Below are 17,694 nucleotides of genomic sequence, written 5' to 3'. Positions count from 1 at the left end.
TTTGTGGTAGGCCATCTCTACTTGTATGTAGGTCTCTAGGTCCACCTACAGTATCTAATGATCTTTGGGCATGCTCCCACTGATGAAAGCAAGGTGCCCTTAAGCACCAATAAATGTTTAGTTTCTATTTATATCTGAAATATGCCGATAGAATACTAAGCCAATCAAGAAACACTATGTTGATTGTGTGAAGCTTGCATATATTTTTTTACAGTTCATGAAAATATTCTTGATTTCTCCACATTATTATTCAGATGAATAGTTACAACTATTTTAGTTTATCTTTTTAATAATGAGGATGGTGACTCAAGTGTAGGTTTCTAACATGAACTTTGGAACTATCTGTGTTGGATGTGGTAGAGTCTCACCTCTCCCACATAGCTAACCCGTTTGTATTTTGATCTAAGGAAAAATGTTTTGTGTATGTGTGTATCTGTATGTATAAGGAGCTACTTGAGAAACTGCAGGTTGCTTCTGGTGTGAGAGAATTAGCCATCTGCAAGGACGTTGCCCAGGGAACGTCCAGATGTTTAATGTTTTACCATTCTTGTGGGAGGCTTCTCTCAGCATGGGGAGCTGGAGTTGACAGAGAGAGCTCATGCACACTCTCCCTAGATTCAAACCTTTGATCTGTCAGTCTTCAGTCCTGCCGGCACAAGGGTTTGACCCATTGTGTCACTGGGGGCTCCTAAAATAAAAGTTGAGTTAATAGAAGTGTGTTTAGAAAGAATTGGGTTCACTATGCAGGTGCTTTTGGTGTCATGAATTCCTTCCCAGGAACAGATTGTTTATGTTGGTTTATTGGGCAAATGTTATGAATCTGTTTCAGTTTCTGAATGAATCAATACTTAGAGACACAGATGTGCATAGGAAATTATTCATTTTCTGTTTCTAAAATAGGAGCTTGTAAACCTTATAAACAGCAGTCAAGTTACCGTTATAAGTGGTGAGACTGGATGTGGAAAGACTACCCAAGTTACTCAATTCATTTTGGATGACTATATTGATAGAGGGAAGGGTTCTTCCTGCCGGATTGTATGTACTCAACCTAGGAGGATCAGTGCTATTTCGGTAAGTTTTAATTTTATATTTATCTGTTCTTTAATGAAATAGAAATTACCTTCACCAGAAAATATACTCATTCTTAATGTTGTGTTTTTGATTTTAAGGTAGCAGAAAGAGTTGCGGCCGAAAGGGCTGAGGCATGTGGTAATGGAAGGAGCACCGGGTATCAAATTCGTCTTGAAAGGTACATCATTATTATTTTTGATTAGTTTATATGTATTGGGGCAAAAGTAGAATTTTTGTAACTTTGAGTGGAAATGTTTTTTTATTATTGAATGTTGAGACAAAATATTGCTTGTCCTTGTAGTCTGCAGCATCTAATTTTGATGAAGCAGAACACAATTTTTTACCAAGGCCTTCTCAAGATTGCTGAAATCTTCACTGCTACTGTGGTCTTTAAGGAACTCCTATGCATACTTTACAACTCCCTCTATGTGATAACATTTGGACGCAAGAATCCATGATAATATGGCTAGGCTACACTGCTCAGTTTTTTACTAGTTTGTACAGCGATCTTGTACAAGTTTAGTACATACTTTCAAGGATTAAATAGTTACTGCTCTTATGAACTATTCAATCAATATAAATGTCTTTGGATATACTGTTTTTATTGAATCGAGAGAAACATATTTGAATAAGCTAGGGTGTTTTTGTTTTGTTTCTTTTCTTTGATTGTTTTGCTTCTGGGAAATTAGGACATGAAATGAAGGACAATACTACAGAGTGTTAGTTCAGGTTGCGCAAATTTCACTGAACCTAGATTGTTGTGTTCAGTCCTAGAGCTTCCTAGAAGTAAAACATGTAGGGGAAAATTGGATTGTATTTGAGCTGTGGTTCAACTAAATTGCTTCCTGGAATAAACTGAAGACTTCCTTAGACTTCCTGCTTCTTGGTTAAGTTATAGTCAGTTGTTTAAACATTGCAGAAACCATATTTTTCGATGGAAATTATCTGAGAACACAAAGCAGAAAGGGTACAATATAAGATGGCCAGGTGCTGTTTTATTCTGTGGATATATTGTGAAGAAAGGCTGTTTCAGGAGGACTGTTCCTTCAATACTGTTACAATTCCATTGAATGTGTCTGGATGCAGATTATTGTCTACAGTGGAGCTCACCCCCTCTAATGTTTATATAGAATTTCACGTTGGTTTTTATTGCACGATGACACATTGCTTGTTTGCATACTAATAAGTGAATGCGAGTGCTGAAGGCATAGCAACTGTCGTTAGAACACTTAAAAATATCCGTCTACCTTTTAGCATTGCAGTAATTTTTCAAGTGCAACAAAAATGGAATTGAAGTATTCTTAATGGATCTCTTTTTCAGTCGGTTACCAAGGAGACAAGGTTCAATTTTGTACTGCACAACAGGAATTGTCCTACAGTGGCTCCAGTCAGACAAGTACGTATCTTTCTGTTTCAGAACTATAAATGCATTTCTGAATGCATACATTGAATTTTATCAAATGAGTGTTCCTGATTTTTGTGTTTCTATACCTTTCAGTTTATTTATAATGTATTCACGTTCCATTTCTGATAAACATTGTGGTTATGAGCTCTATTTTATGTTGCTGCAGGCAGTTGTCCAGTGTAAGTCATGTAATCCTTGATGAAATCCATGAGAGAAACCTACAATCAGATGTTCTAATGACAATCATTAAAGATCTCCTAAGTATACGGCTAGACCTGAAAGTAATACTGATGAGCGCTACACTGAATGCTGAGAAGTTTTCAGAATATTTTGGTTTGTGAAATTATCTACATTTGGTATATGAAAAAAAATCTTTGTATTGTTTCCAATAGTTTGAGCTTCAATGCATATAGTGTCTGTAGTAAACAAATGGTATGTAGATGAATCGCAATGAGAAATTCAAATGTGCATGAAAACATATATTTGCACTGTATTATTGTCTGTAGGTTTGAATTTCTATATAAACACAGAGTTCTATAATCCTTATACTATACAACTACCTTAAAAGCAATATACATTAGAGGGTAGCTCTTTGGAATGTACTGTGCCTCTGAGCTATAATCATCCTAAGATACTTGATGTTGGAAAAATATACAGCTGCCATCTTTGTGGAATTTGTGGAAATACTATGTAAAGCACATTGCCCAAATTACTCTGATGGAAACATTTGAATGAGCAAACAGTGCTTTTATATGAAAACAACTCTTTACACTCCCAGATCACTCACATTGGGCCATGAGCAGTGACGGACAGGCCTTTGACAAACTTTTAAAGAACAGGTATACTTCAGTCGCATCCGGGGTGAGAAAGCCGAGGTAGAACTGTCGTAAATAAAATAAATAATAGTGTCCCTTATCTTGGTGTTCTGTGAGCGTATTTATCTATGTTCCCGCTCTGAAGCAGTTAAATGTATTCTTTAAAAAGTTTTCAGCTCTAAATTTGATCTTTATAGTAAAAAAAAAGAAAAAAAAAAAGCAAAACTAAATTTCTTGGAGGCTTCTGTTTTTGTTTTGTTGGGATTTTTTGGTTGTGAGCCTTGAACCTGATTCCCAACATGTGGCAATCCTGTTTCAGGATTTTCTTGGCGAGGTTTATTCAAAGGAGGTTTGCCACTGACTCTCTCTTAAACTGGGAGAGACCTGCCCAGGGTAAGCTAATGGGTTTCTATGATGGAACAGTAATATGAACTCTGCTCTCACAGATTACTTCTTGATGGCTTCTTTATTCCTTGATTACTGTAGAAATAAATATTTTGGAAGACCTGTAAAAATGAAGGAAATCTCATACATTTTTTTCTTTCTCTTTTGTGACAGACAATTGTCCTATGATCCACATTCCTGGTTTCACCTACCCTGTCAAGGAATACCTTTTAGAAGATGTAATAGAAATGCTTAGGTCAGTCTGAAGACAATATTTTTAGTTTCTTTTTGTAATGTAATCAAAGATATATATGTTTCTGGGTGTGATGATTTTTTCTTATATGATAAAGAATACCGATTAATTGAAATATATGATGTTCTATAGTTACAGTTTTTTGTCTGCTTCTGAAGGTACATTCCAGAAGACACAGATCGCAGGCCACATTGGAAGAAGAGGTTTATGCAAGGACGTATAAGCAGGCCAGAAAAAGAAGAGAAAGAAGAAATTTATCAAGAACGATGGCCAGATTATTTAAGGCAGATTAGAGGACGGTAGGCTTTTTAAAAACCTTCATAGAATTAAATTGTTAACTGAACGCTTAATGATAAAATTTTAACAGTTTATATGCAGCAAGCTCTATTGAGAATAATGGGGGTATTCAGCATAAATATTGACATACATTCTATTCAGAAGTACAGAAGTATAGTACAGACTTATATATTTTTTCTAGTCAGATTTACTGAGTTATGCTACAGCAGCATATTCCAACATAATGGAATTATGAAAAAAATATTCCTATGTCACAGTGAAAATGTTTGCCCTAATCCTAAAAGCCAATAGAATCTATTTATTACTGTTGACATGTCTTAGTAAATTTTAGTAGACCCATCCTAATCTGAATGTACATTAACATACTATTTTTTCCAAGCTGTGTACAAATAATAATAATAATTTTATTTCTTATTCGCCTCTTCTCACAGCTTGGGGTGGGTTACAACATTGCTAAAATACACAATCAAAACACATAATAATTTGAAAACACTTTGTAAAATACACATATTAAATCATATTTCCATACAATATATATTAAAATAGACTAAGTAAAAAAAAATAGGCATAGAATTGAAGTTTAAAATTGTCTGGGTAGGCCTGCTGGGATAGACGGATCTTCATTTGTGTCTCAATTTCTGACAGCTAATCTAACTGTCAGAGCTCTACCAGCAGGTCGTTCCACAGTTGTAGGGCGGCCGATGAAAATGCAAATGTAATGGTTGTACATGGATTTAATTTATGCTTTTAATGTGTCCATACTTTCTCAGGTATTCAGAAAGTACAATTGATGCACTTGAGATGATGGATGATGATAAAATTGACCTCAATTTGGTTGCTGCACTGATCAAATATATTGCCCTTGAGGAAGAGGTGAGTTTCAGGCTCGGTATTAGCCTTTAGGTTTAAATTATTTCTTCCTGTAATTGTGTTGGCTGAAATCCATCAAAATTACATTTAAATCTCAAGAGAAGACTTCCACTGCAATGTTGTATATTAGGCCTGTTTGATCAAGAAAAAATTTGTTTCTAAAATCGATTTGTAATTGGGGTGTTTTTTTGTTTCGATATTTAAAATAATTACAAAACTTTCCCCCAAAAAAGTTTTGGTATTTACGAAATTTTGTAAATATTAACGAATTTTTAGAATATTTTTTGTATTTTTTAAGAATAATATTAAAATAATATTAAAAAAATATTTTAAAATGGAAATGCCCTCTTTGGCAGGAGCCTCCTCCCCGCCCCTCTGCTGCTCCGTGGCTAAAAATTCCCTTCCTTCCCGGGGCTGGGCTCCCAAGCCTGCTGCCGCTGAGGGCGAGGAGGAGGCTACTGGCGAAGGGGGCCTCAGCGGCGGCAGCTTCCCCCTCGCCCCTTTGCTCCTCCGTCCTCCTTCTTCCCCAGGCTGGGCGCCAGGCTTGGGAGCCCAGCCCGGGGAGGAAGGAAACTTTTAGCCACGGAGCAGCAGAAGGGCGAGGGGGAAGCTGCCGCCGCTGAGGCCCTCTTCGCCAGCAGCCTCCTCCTCGCCCTTCTGCTGCTCCGTGGCTAAAAATTCCCTTCCTTCCCGGGGCTGGGCTCCCAAGCCTGGTGCCCAGCCTGGGGAAGAAGGAGCACGGAGCACCAAAGGAGCGAGGGGTAAGCTGCTGCCGCTGAGGGCGAGGAGGAGGCTACTGGCGAAGGGGGCCTCAGCGGCGGCAGCTTCCCCCTCGCCCCTTTGCTCCTCCGTCCTCCTTCTTCCCCAAGCTGGGCGCCAGGCTTGGGAGCCCAGCCCGGGGAGGAAGGAAACTTTTAGCCACGGAGCAGCAGAAGGGCGAGGGGGAAGCTGCCGCCGCTGAGGCCCTCTTCGCCAGCAGCCTCCTCCTCGCCCTTCTGCTGCTCCGTGGCTAAAAATTCCCTTCCTTCCCGGGGCTGGGCTCCCAAGCCTGGCGCCCAGCCTGGGGAAGAAGGAGCACGGAGCACCAAAGGGGTGAGGGGGAAGCTGCTGCCGCTGAGGGGGAAGCTCCTGCCAAAGAGGGCCTCAGCCTAAGGGCGAGCGCGCGCGGGCCGGCCAATCGGGAGCCGCGCTCGCGCCCAACAGGCAGGCGCGGGGCTTGGCTCACTGGGTGCGCGCTCGCGCCGCCCCTTCGCCCCTGCCCGCCCCATTTACGAAACGAGTGAAAGCTCGTTAAAACTGTGGGGGTTGCCGTTTCGATATTTAAAAACCCTTCCGGGTTTGAAAATATGTTTTGTTATCGTTTCGTATATGCAAAAATTAACGAATGTTTAACGAATTAACGAATTAACGAACGAAACCGCACAGGCCTATTGTATATGTCTATTAAGAAGCATATTGAGTTTAGGATTCCAGTTTTAAGAAATTTATGAAATCAAAGAGATTTACATATGTTTAAGATTGACTGAATTGTTATAATTGAAGGCTAGAAAATGGTAGACAAATTATACTTGACATTTATTTTGACCTATTGATCAACTGAGATTAAGGTATTTCTCTGTTTCTGGTAAATATTAATGTTATGTTAATGTTTTCTTTATTTTTTTCAGGCTTAGTTCTATTTTTAGTGTTGGATCTCACATTCGTTAATATTGCAAGTTTTTCAGTAATTGCTAAACTGTCAGAATCTGATAACCATTAGATTTCTATTATAGAGAAAAAATGCTCAAGAGAGACATTAAAAATAAGGAAAAATAGAAATAAATTCCTATTTTTAGGCTAGTTGCATAAGTACTTTTGATGCATGACTGTCTTTAAGATTACACATCTACATTATTTTTTTTAACAGCAGGTTTTGACCTCTAAATATAAACACAGAAAACAATTTTAATGTTTTGTTCTTTCTAGATCAGTGAAGAAGGCACAAACTCACACTCTAGTCTTTCTCTAATGGGTTGGTAAATTTCAGATTAGGGAGGGAAGCACAACAAGAAATCATAGCAATGTGACACAAAAGGGGTATCTACATTGTAGCTTTAATGCGGATTAACACTACTTCAACTGCCATGACTCAATGTTGTGGAATCATGAGAGTTGTAGTTTGGTGAGGCACCAGCATTCTTTGTCAGGGAAAGACCTTGTAAAACACTTAGAATTTCATAGTATTTAACCATGACAGTTAAAGTGGTGCATTCATTCTACCATGTAAATACACCCCAAAATATTGCTCAGTGTGCAAGTGAGGTCTTCGCTTCCTTATGAAATTGTTGCTGAGAACTGTGTCTGACTTTTGTGTCTGAATGCCCTCAAAGTATGTGATGTATTTGTGGATTTCAATATATGTATGTTTTGTTTACACCCATGTTTATGTAGGAAGGTGCAATACTGGTATTTCTTCCTGGATGGGACAACATTAGCACTCTAAATGACCTTCTTATGTCTCAAATTATGTTTAAATCAGGTAAAAATTTTCCCACCAGCATTTTTATGATGATATCTCATGAACATGATTTGATGTAGAGAAAATAATGGTGTCTGCTTTTACCTTCTTGATAGTGTGTTAAGTGACCTACATTTTGTATTTGTTTAGCTGCTTAGCTGCTGGTTAGCTGCTTGGAAGATGCATGTTTGGTTGTGAAAAAAACACTGTTAACATTTGAGAGTGAATTGAATAGAAGCATAAAAATGAAAATTTAATGGACCTAAAAATAAACTTTTTTTGGATTCTGTTTAAATCATGTTTAAATTATTAATAACTTGTTCAAAATCTTTTTGACACATAGAGGGGAAAATATAATTATTAGCAAACTAAAATGAATTATCTGTGGTTCTATTAAAACCTGAAGTTAGTATAGATTAAGTTTCTGTCTGATGATAGTCTCTGAGTTAGCTGTTCTGTTAAGTACTATTCATACAACCATGCCTTTTACAAATTCTGCAGTATGCACTCATTTTTGTCAGCTTTTCTTTCAAACTAAATTTTACATGGGGTCTTTGTCTTAATTTGCAGACAGATTCATTATCATTCCTTTGCATTCATTGATGCCTACTGTAAACCAGACTCAAGTAAGTACTGTAATTAGTAACCATCATGAATTTAGTAAAACCTGCCTACAATAAACAATGTCTACTATGGTCAGAATTCTAATTTTGTTCAATATTTAAACAACATCAAAATTAAGATTCTAAACATGAATTAGAGCCTCCGGTGGCACAATGAGTTAAACCGCTGAGCTGCTGAACTTGCTGACCAAAAGGTCAGTGGTTCAAATCTGGGGAGCAAAGTGAGCTCCCACTGTTACCCCCAGCTTCTGCCACCCTAGCAGTTTGAAAACATGCAAGTGTGTGTGGATCAATAGGTACCGCTTCAGCAAGAAGGTAATGGTGCTCCATGCAGTCATGCCGGCCACATGACCTTGGAGGTGTCTACAGACAGTGCTGGCTCTTTGGCTTAGAAATAGAGATGAGCACCACCACCCCAGAGTCATACATGACTGGACTTAATGTCAAGGGGAAACGTTTACCTGAAACATGAATTATCTTTACTTCACCATCCATTAAAGTAAGTATTCTTAGGAATATCCAAAATTGATTTATTCCTTATTGTTAGCAAGATTGAGAGCACATTCAGGTAATACTCTAGAGTTTGCACATAAATGCTAACCAGGGAACACATGAACTTGCTTAACCTTTTCTCTATAAAGAAAGAGTGTGTTCTTTCTTTGGGCTGTTATAGGTGTCATATACAATTTTAGCTGCTGGGCCCTCTGTTCTATATTGGAATTTACACTTTGGTGATATTCTTAAGCTTAGCTAGAGAGCATTAGTCTACTCCTCTGATTTACAATTCTACAGCTCTCACACCTAATTATGGTGAAAGACTTCATCAAACTATAAACTGGAATTTTAGAAAATGGCACCATCATGGTTAAAGTGGTGATAAAGTGCTATAAATGCAGGGTGAATACAACCAAAGCCTATAATAGCCAATCTGGGTGGAGTGATGTTGTTTTAGACATCTTTGTCATACAATCCAGTTATTTTCAAAATATTAAAGCTCTTGGGTTCAACCTGGGTGTAATCACATGTAGGCTAAATGCTCTAAAATCAAAGGGTTAATGACCTTATACCTCATTAACTTTAGCAGGTTTTCTCTAGGTATGTTTGAATCTATCCAGTGCCATATCCAGTCTTGGTAAAAATGTATTTTGCTGTTGTAATATTAGCTTTGTAAAATGTTTAAAGCATATGTTAACACAGGACTGGGTGTTGCACACTGTAATTCACATTATCTCTAACTGCTGCCTGGAGCAGTTGGAAACTCTATTCAAATAATAAATTCAGAATAGCCAGTTTCCCATTTTTTTATTACCTGCTCTACTGTGTATGTCCTATGTGTGTTCCAGATAAAACACTTTGATTTTGGTAAAATCTTTTAGCGTGACATATAGATTTCTCATAGGTCTTCTTTCTCTCTGACTTGGGTTTGTGCACACTTCCCCTGTAGGTCTTTAAGAGAACCCCTCCTGGAGTCCGTAAAATTGTAATTGCTACCAACATTGCTGAGACCAGGTAACATTTTGTTTTCCTCAACGCTTCAAATTAATTTGTTAGTAGAATGCCTTAACAACAAAGGTGACAATTAAAATATTTCATTCCTCTCAGTAATATTCAGAGTAATAAAAACTAAATGCATATACAAAGGGAGGATTGTTTTACTATTTAAAAAAATGTCTGCAGTATTGAACCTAAAGTTAGGTTCCATGTGTGCGAGTGGGTGGAAATTAATTGGAGATAGTAAAAAATGCTTTTTCTTCTATGGACAAAAAGCTTATGTATTGCTTTGAGAGAAAGGCCTACAGTGCAGGCCATTGCAAGATGACAACTGCTGTCTCAGCAGTATGTTCCAGACTCTTCCCTCCATAGTATCTATATCTTAGTTTATAGGAGGTACCTGAATTTCCCTGCTGGACAAGAATTTAAACACAGACCTTAAAATTCATAGTTTTACAGCATCAGTGAACATGTGTGCATACAAAGCTGTCACAAGCAAGCACATTCATCCCCCCCCCCCAAAAAAAAATCCCTGCAAGTTTACAAAGTGAATGGGTTTGCTTGCAAGGCTGGTGGAGAGACTGTGAATATGTTTGTGTACACCTCTCCATCCCACCACACCTACTCCAAACTGACTTCCCAGCCTTCATATCTCACTCTATGCCCCATTCACACAAAGAAGGCAACTGCTGCTAGACATAGAGGAAGAGAAGGAAGATGATGTCAGGATAGGGTGCAGCTTGTGCATGGCAGTAGTTGTTTCTTGCCTCCCCCTTTCAGCAAACTTCACCTCAATGACTTCTTTACCCTCTGCAAGGGCTTGCCATAGAACAGTTTCTACCATTGTCCTCTTACAAGATCACTAGATTGGGGTGGGGGGGGGGGTGAGAGATGCCCTACACTACTTTTTATTAGTATTTTAAATACTGTATATTTTATGCTCTGGTGGGTTGAACCCTGCAGAGATCACAGATAGAAAGAATCTATTGTACTTATCAATTCTATTAATTCGCTATAGAAAATGCTTCCCATAAGCCTGTTTCATATTACTACATGTTTCTGCTGTTACACTGTCAGTAGGCCTCCTGTCAAGCTTAAATTATTTCTTGATTTTGACTGACTTGATGCTTGATTTCCTAAACCAGTGGTAGTTGCTGTTCTTCATTGTGTGGCAATCTACAGAAAGACAATTTGTGCATGCATGTGAATTGTATTCTCAACTTTTCAAAGTCAAACATTTCTCACCGAGTGAAATCTAACCATTTCTGTTTGCTTCCCAAATCTACAGTATTACAATAGACGACGTGGTGTATGTTATAGATGGAGGGAAGATAAAAGAAACTAATTTTGATACACAGAACAACATTAGCACAATGGCTGCCGAGTGGGTGAGCAAAGCAAATGCCAAGCAAAGGAAAGGTAGAGCAGGAAGGTAAGGGTGATGACTATAATTATAAAATTGATAGACATAACTATTCTTGTTAAACAATGTTAGCTCTTCATCTTCCTCTTTTCACTGCAAGAGTCTTGATTCTGAAGCTTTCCTGTTGTGACTCTATTTGCTTGTTTGGTAGCACTAGATTGCATCTAAATTCATTTTTATATATTTTTATAAATATTTAGCAGCATCGGTGTAATTTAAGAACAAAAACCTGAGGATGCCTGCCATAGATGTGGGTGAAATGTCAGGAGAGTATGCTCCCGGAACTTGGCCATACAGTCTGGAAAACTCACACCAACCCAATGATTCTGGCCATGAAAGCCTTTGACAACACATAAGAACAAATAGTTTGTGATTTCAGATAATACCAACTTTATCAGATACTTCTTATTGTGTTTTCACCCACCTGACAATGTAAGCTCTAAACTATAGAAGTCCATTTTAAAACACCTGTTAACCCTCACAATGTCATAGAATATATGAAGAAATAGATAAATACACAGAAATAATTTAGTAAGCAGATCTCTCTCTCTTGCATGCTTAAATGAGGTTATATAGGAAAAATAGCTGTATTCTCCTGAATAAAAAAAATATCACATGGTAATAGTAAGTATTGTATTGTGCATGCAGCACCTCTATAGAGATTTCATTTCATGATCTGCCTGTATCCATTGGCAGTTGATTAGAGGTTGTGATACCAGTACTTCATATTAGTGTTCTTCCATTCCAAGTTCGTTAGTCTGAGTATTATTCATGTGCTAGTATAATACCAATGTTATATGATGTTTCACTCCAAGCTACTAATATCCAAATAATGCTGATGTCTTTCCTGGAGTTTCTTAATATCCGTCTATATCGGTGGTTCTCAGCCTGGGATCCCCAGATGTTTTTGGCCTTCAACTCCCAGAAATCCTAACAGCTGGTAAACTGGCTGGGATTTCTGGGAGTTGTAGGCCAAAAACATCTGGGGACCCCAGGCTGAGAACCACTGGTCTATATAGTTTAGACCTTTTTGTCTTGCTTCATCTTTGTTAAATGAACCTAACTTGAGCTTTGGTTTCCTGTCGTAGTCACTGTGAATCATACATGTGGTATCTCTGCGCTTGCGCAGTGCAACTTACGGAACCTTCTAGAAAGTAAAAGTAACTTTTAGCCCTCTGCTAGGCCCGCCCCCCCCCCCTCCCGAGTATATATGGCCAGGAGGCGGGACTAGCCGTCAGTTCTCTTAATCCGCTCGCATGCTTTGCAGCTTGGAGAACCTTCTGTCAATTTAGATCTTTTACTGACTATTGCTAATATTGGTTTTTTGACATCGGACTGGCTATCGACGATCCCTCTGCTGTATCCTCCTGCTTTGGTCTTTCTAACGAATAGATTTTGAGGTATTTTGACCGGACTGTTACGACTAACTCTCTACGATTGACCCCTGCTGTGATGGCGACCACTTCATTTAAAAAGTGTTCTAAGTGTCCTAACATCCTGCCGGACACTGATGGGCATACCCTCTGCCTTACATGCCTAGGGGAAGCCCACCTGACACAATCCTGCTCCGTCTGCCTGTCGTTCACTCCTCAAACGAGGAAGAACAGGATTTCTAGGCTCCGGGCAGCGCTCTACGAAAGGGCTCTCCTTCCGCCCACCGCATCAGGGCAACCCACAAAGAGCCCGGACTTACCCTTTTTGTCAACCTCTTCAGGCCTCACGAAGAAGAAGGCCAAAAAGCCCAAAGAGAAAGGGGCTCAAGATGGCCGCCAAGCCTCCGTTCAGGAGAAACCGGCCGAGAAAAGGGCGGGAAGAACTCCGGATGCCCGCCAAAACGCCGCCTCCCTAGCGATGCCGGGCATCCAGCCAGAAGAGGTGCTCCCTCTGCAGGCGGCTAGCTCTGTTTCTATGGGTCTCTCGACATCGACCCCGCTGGCTGCTGCTCCCATGTCGAAGTCACCCGGCCTCACTCCGCCTCCTGTGGCCTTCCCTCTCTTCTCGCCTCCGCCCCTAAGCAGGGCTCGAGGCTCACCGATGCCGGTGACTCCGCCCGCTGCCTCTGCGACATCGGCGCTCCCAGAGATGCCTCCCCTCTCGCAGGAGGGAGGGCTCCAAGGAGCCGACTCCACCCCCTTGCCGACGCAGACTGACGATGACGTAGGGGGCGGTGCCCAGCTCGAGCCGCCGACCCAGGAAGCATCCTGCGGGACGGGAGAGCCTCCCGCTGTCGGGGACGCCTCCTTCTCGATGCCGGCTCCTCCCCCCCGCCAATGGCCTCAGCCTGGGGGAACCAGAAGACGGAGGCGCTCGAGATCGCCCTCCCGGAGGAGCAGAAGATCGCGCCGCCGCAGCCGCAGATCGTCGTCCAGGCGCGCACGTTCTTCTTCAGCCTCCTCATCCTCATCGTCCTCCTCCTCCTCGGGATGCTCCCGGCGCAGCAGGAGGTCGAGGTCCTCAAGACCATCCAGGTGGCACCCCCCCTCCATGGGACCTCCACCCTGCCCCGGCTTCTGGCAAATGGGCCCGACGGGCCAGATGATCTTCGTGCAGGCCCCCCTGCCTGCGCTACCGATGCCCCAGCTGTCGGCCCCGCCTCCTGCCATGGCTCCAGCTGTCCCTGCTGCTGTTGCACCGTTGCCACCTGTCCAGGGACCCTCCACATCGACCCAGGTCGCACCAGGAAGGGTTGCTTCAGGTGGACCTGATACTGCATCGAATAACATTGACCCAGACTTGTGTGGTACTCTTGCTGTACCTTCTGCATCCCAGCGTCAGGCCGCGATGCCCGCCAATGAACAGGCTAGCCGACATGCTGATGCCTCTGATGTTATGGCTACATCTCAGACTTACTTGCGAGGTGACTCCACTCCTGGGGGGCATGGTAATCCGGGGCGTGAAATAGGGGAGTTGAATAGCTCTGATTCAGAGCAAGAGCCTGCTGCTCAGCACGGGGAAGACGCTGGTTCCTCCTTTATTCACCCGAATGAAGTCAATAAGTTCGCTGCACTTATTGACAGAATGATAAAAGCTCTAAACATTCCCGCCCCTAAGCCTCCCGAACATGTGGAGGACCCCATGTTTCCCTCAGATGAGCAAGTGGTGACCCCCGCCTCCCCACTACCCGTCCTGCCATACCTACTTAAACTAGCTAGGGTGTCAGACTCCTCCCCTGCCTTTGTCCCAGCGATTCCTCGTCGTTTGGACTCGCTTTACAAAATTGATGTGTCGCCAGCTAAGTGGGTCACGACCCCACCGAGACCCAACACGGTGGTGGCCGAAGTGGCGAAGACGAAACGCCCTAAAAATTCTCTCACCGCACCCCCAGATAGAGAGGGCAGGAAGATCGACACTCTGGGAAGGAAGGCCCACCTCTCCGCAGGATTATTCACAAGGATGGCGCACTACGCCACCTACGCTAGTGGGTACCAGACTTTCCTGTGGGGAAAAATGCTAGAATATATTGAGCTCCTACCAGCAGACCAACAACGCTTCCCTAGGGCGATACAAACCGAAGCCCTTATACTATCTAAGATGCAGAAAGATTTCACCAAGCATCTCGCCGAGGCTGCTGGCAATCTCTTCTCTGCTGCTACCTCGCTGAGGAGGCATGCTTGGCTACGTGCCTCAAACCTATCAGAGGAAGGGAAGGCCCTCGCGGAGGACCTCCCCTTCCATGAGGACGGCCTATTCAACCCACAGACGGATGATAGGCTCAAACAAAAGCAAGATGTGAGGCAGGCGGCAGGGAAATTCGGCTATTCGTGGCAACCTTACCCACAACAACGCCAAAAATGGAGCTTGCCCAACACCACCTCCCGTAGGAATTATGGGAATTCCAGCGGAGGCCCCTTCCGAAATAGGAACAACTCCTCCTACAGGTTCCAGGGGGGAAGGAGGACCCCCTATTTTTCCAAAGCCCGTAATCAATCATTTGGAAACAGAACCAAAAACCAGACGGGCCCCAAGAAGCGTCTTTGACGCGCAGGCCCCTGGGAGCCCATGTGAGCCTCACGCTGCCCCTTTGCCTGTTGCAGGGGACGCCTCTCTTGGTTTTCAAGATTGTTCAACCCCGAGTTTTCCCCAGTTTGAAAATAGACTCTCCTTTTTCTACCAGGCCTGGTCTACCATCACTACGGATAAATGGGTGTTGGCCATTATCGCCGAGGGTTATAACATTGAGTTTGTTGATCAACCAAGAGTGGGCCACATCAAGTGTACCCTACCGTCGGGTCCTTTGTTGGATGAAATTAATATGTTACTTAATAAAGGGGCAATAGCTCCATTGGATCCTTCTACGTTTCCTTACTGTTTTTTCTCCCGTTACTTCTTGGTCTCCAAACGGGGAGGTGGCTTGCGTCCCATCCTCGACCTTAGACACCTAAATAAACATATCAAACCAAAAAAGTTCAGGATGGTCACTCTCGCTTCAATCCTGCCCCTACTTTTCAGAGGTGCGTGGTTCGCCACCATCGACTTAAAGGACGCGTACTTCCACTTGTCCATTGCACACCATCACCGCAGATTCCTCGCCTTTATGGTAGGGAAACGGGCCTATTGTTTTAACGTCCTCCCCTTTGGGCTGTCTACAGCACCCAGGGTCTTCACAAAGTGCATGTCGGTGGTGGCCGCCTACCTTCGCACAAAAGGGGTAACGGTTTACCCGTACATTGACGATTGGCTGATCGTTTCGAGATCTCGCGATCAGCTCCAGACTCAAATTTCTTGTGTTCTGTCCCTTCTCCAGCTCCTCGGCCTCGTGGTCAACGTCGACAAGTCTTCACTGCACCCCTCTCAGAAGATCGATTTCATCGGTGCCACGCTGGACTCTGTCGCCCAGAGGGCCTTCCTACCGACAGACCGCTTTACCAATCTGAGGGAACTTGTCCTACAAGCCATGCACTCTCAGTACATGACGGCCAGACAGGCGCAGGTCCTATTGGGACACATGGCTTCTACCACGGCTGTCACACCCTATGCCAGACTGCGTATGCGCCCCCTCCAGGCGTGGTTTGTGTCGGTATTCAACCCCATTACGGACAGCCCTTCTGCCAAGCTCCTACTGCCTGTCAATATTCGCGAGTCCCTCCGCTGTTGGAAGGACGCACGCTGGGTTTGTGCGGGACTCCCATTTCATCCCCCGTCCCCTACCTGCATTGTTACCACGGACTCTTCCCTTTTGGGCTGGGGGGCGCACTCCCAGGGTCTTATCGCCCAGGGCACCTGGACAGGAGAGGAAAGCGCCCTTCACATAAACGTTCTCGAACTCATAGCAGTTCAAAGAGCCCTTATGTCTTTCGAAAGAGTCATCACAGGTCGAGTGGTGCAAGTACTCACCGACAACACCACGGTGATGTACTATTTGAACAAGCAGGGAGGCACACACTCCCGGTCCCTACTGGACCTGACCATTCAAATCTGGGACTGGTGCCTGGCCAGGGACGTACACCTACTAGTGACGCATCTTCCGGGGGAGCAAAATCTGTTAGCGGACGCACTCAGCAGGAGTCCGCTAACACACCACGAGTGGGCCCTCAATCAGTGGGAAGTCCTGAGACTCTTCCGGGCATGGGGTTTCCCACAACTGGACCTGTTTGCAACTCGCAGCAATGCGAAGTGCGCTCTATTTTGCGCCCGGACTCATGCCTCCATCGAGACAGGGTGCTTGGGGGATGCATTCCTTCAGGACTGGTCGACCCACACATCGTACGCGTTTCCCCCCTTCCCTCTCCTTCTGCGGGTGGTAGCAAAGTTGCAGAGGGAAGACGCTCGGTGCATTTTAATAACCCCATGGTGGCCTCGACAGCCCTGGTTCTCCCCCCTGCACCAATTGGCGAGGGGAGTGTTCTTCCGGTTGCCGAACAGAGTGGACCTACTAACATCACAGGACAACAGGGTGTTATACCCAGAGGTCCACAAGCTGAAGCTTACGGCATGGAGAATAGGAATGATCCCGTAACTCCTTTCGAGACATTATCAGCCCCAGTTTTGACTATCATTGAGGCTGCCCACAGGGATTCTACAAAGCGTTCTTACTTGTATAAATGGTCTAGATTTAGTTCTTTTGTATGTTCCAAGGGTTTTGACCCAGTTACTGTTTCGACATCCGTTGTATTGGACTTTTTAGTATCTTTAGCGGACAAGGGTTTGTCTCTTTCCTCTCTAAAATGTTATTTAGCCGCCATCTCGTGGTTTCGTCGCAAGTCAGGGTTACCTTCATGTTTCACGGACCCGTTAGTTAAGACATTTCTGAGAGGTTTTGCTAACATCAGACCGTCGGTGGCTCCAATTGCCCCGTCGTGGAGTTTAGAAGTTGTACTATCCTGCCTCGCTAAACCACCATTCGAGCCCATGGCGAGGATTGATCTTTCCTTTCTATCATGGAAAACTGCCTTCCTGGTGGCGATAACATCTGCCAGACGATCGAGCGAGTTGTGCGCTCTTAGGGTAGACCCTCCGTATCTCAAATTCCACAAAGATAGGGCAGTCCTGCGGACAGATGTAGCTTTTTTGCCGAAAGTTGCTACGCGTTTTCACATGTCCCAGGAGTTGATATTACCAGGTTTCT

General features: G+C 43.2%; 1 protein-coding gene across 2 annotated transcripts in view; it reads left to right on the top strand.

Annotated features, from left to right (window-relative positions):
* DHX36 (DEAH-box helicase 36) overlaps nucleotides 1-17,694 on the top strand; it is a 43,898-nt gene that overhangs the window by 14,180 nt on the left and 12,024 nt on the right. For both annotated transcript variants that reach the window (XM_060767674.2, XM_060767675.2), the window contains exons 5-15: nucleotides 901-1,071; nucleotides 1,170-1,249; nucleotides 2,393-2,467; nucleotides 2,643-2,809; nucleotides 3,850-3,931; nucleotides 4,087-4,227; nucleotides 4,996-5,098; nucleotides 7,526-7,613; nucleotides 8,163-8,218; nucleotides 9,660-9,724; nucleotides 10,995-11,138. In XM_060767674.2, the coding sequence (XP_060623657.2) occupies nucleotides 901-1,071; nucleotides 1,170-1,249; nucleotides 2,393-2,467; nucleotides 2,643-2,809; nucleotides 3,850-3,931; nucleotides 4,087-4,227; nucleotides 4,996-5,098; nucleotides 7,526-7,613; nucleotides 8,163-8,218; nucleotides 9,660-9,724; nucleotides 10,995-11,138 (1,172 nt within the window). The remainder of the gene's footprint in view (nucleotides 1-900; nucleotides 1,072-1,169; nucleotides 1,250-2,392; nucleotides 2,468-2,642; nucleotides 2,810-3,849; nucleotides 3,932-4,086; nucleotides 4,228-4,995; nucleotides 5,099-7,525; nucleotides 7,614-8,162; nucleotides 8,219-9,659; nucleotides 9,725-10,994; nucleotides 11,139-17,694) is intronic.

Source organism: Anolis sagrei, chromosome 3 (assembly GCF_037176765.1).
Source record: "Anolis sagrei isolate rAnoSag1 chromosome 3, rAnoSag1.mat, whole genome shotgun sequence".
Taxonomy (NCBI): domain Eukaryota; kingdom Metazoa; phylum Chordata; class Lepidosauria; order Squamata; family Dactyloidae; genus Anolis; species Anolis sagrei.
Note: the sequence above shows the minus strand (reverse complement) of the source record. Positions and strands in the feature narration are given on the sequence as shown.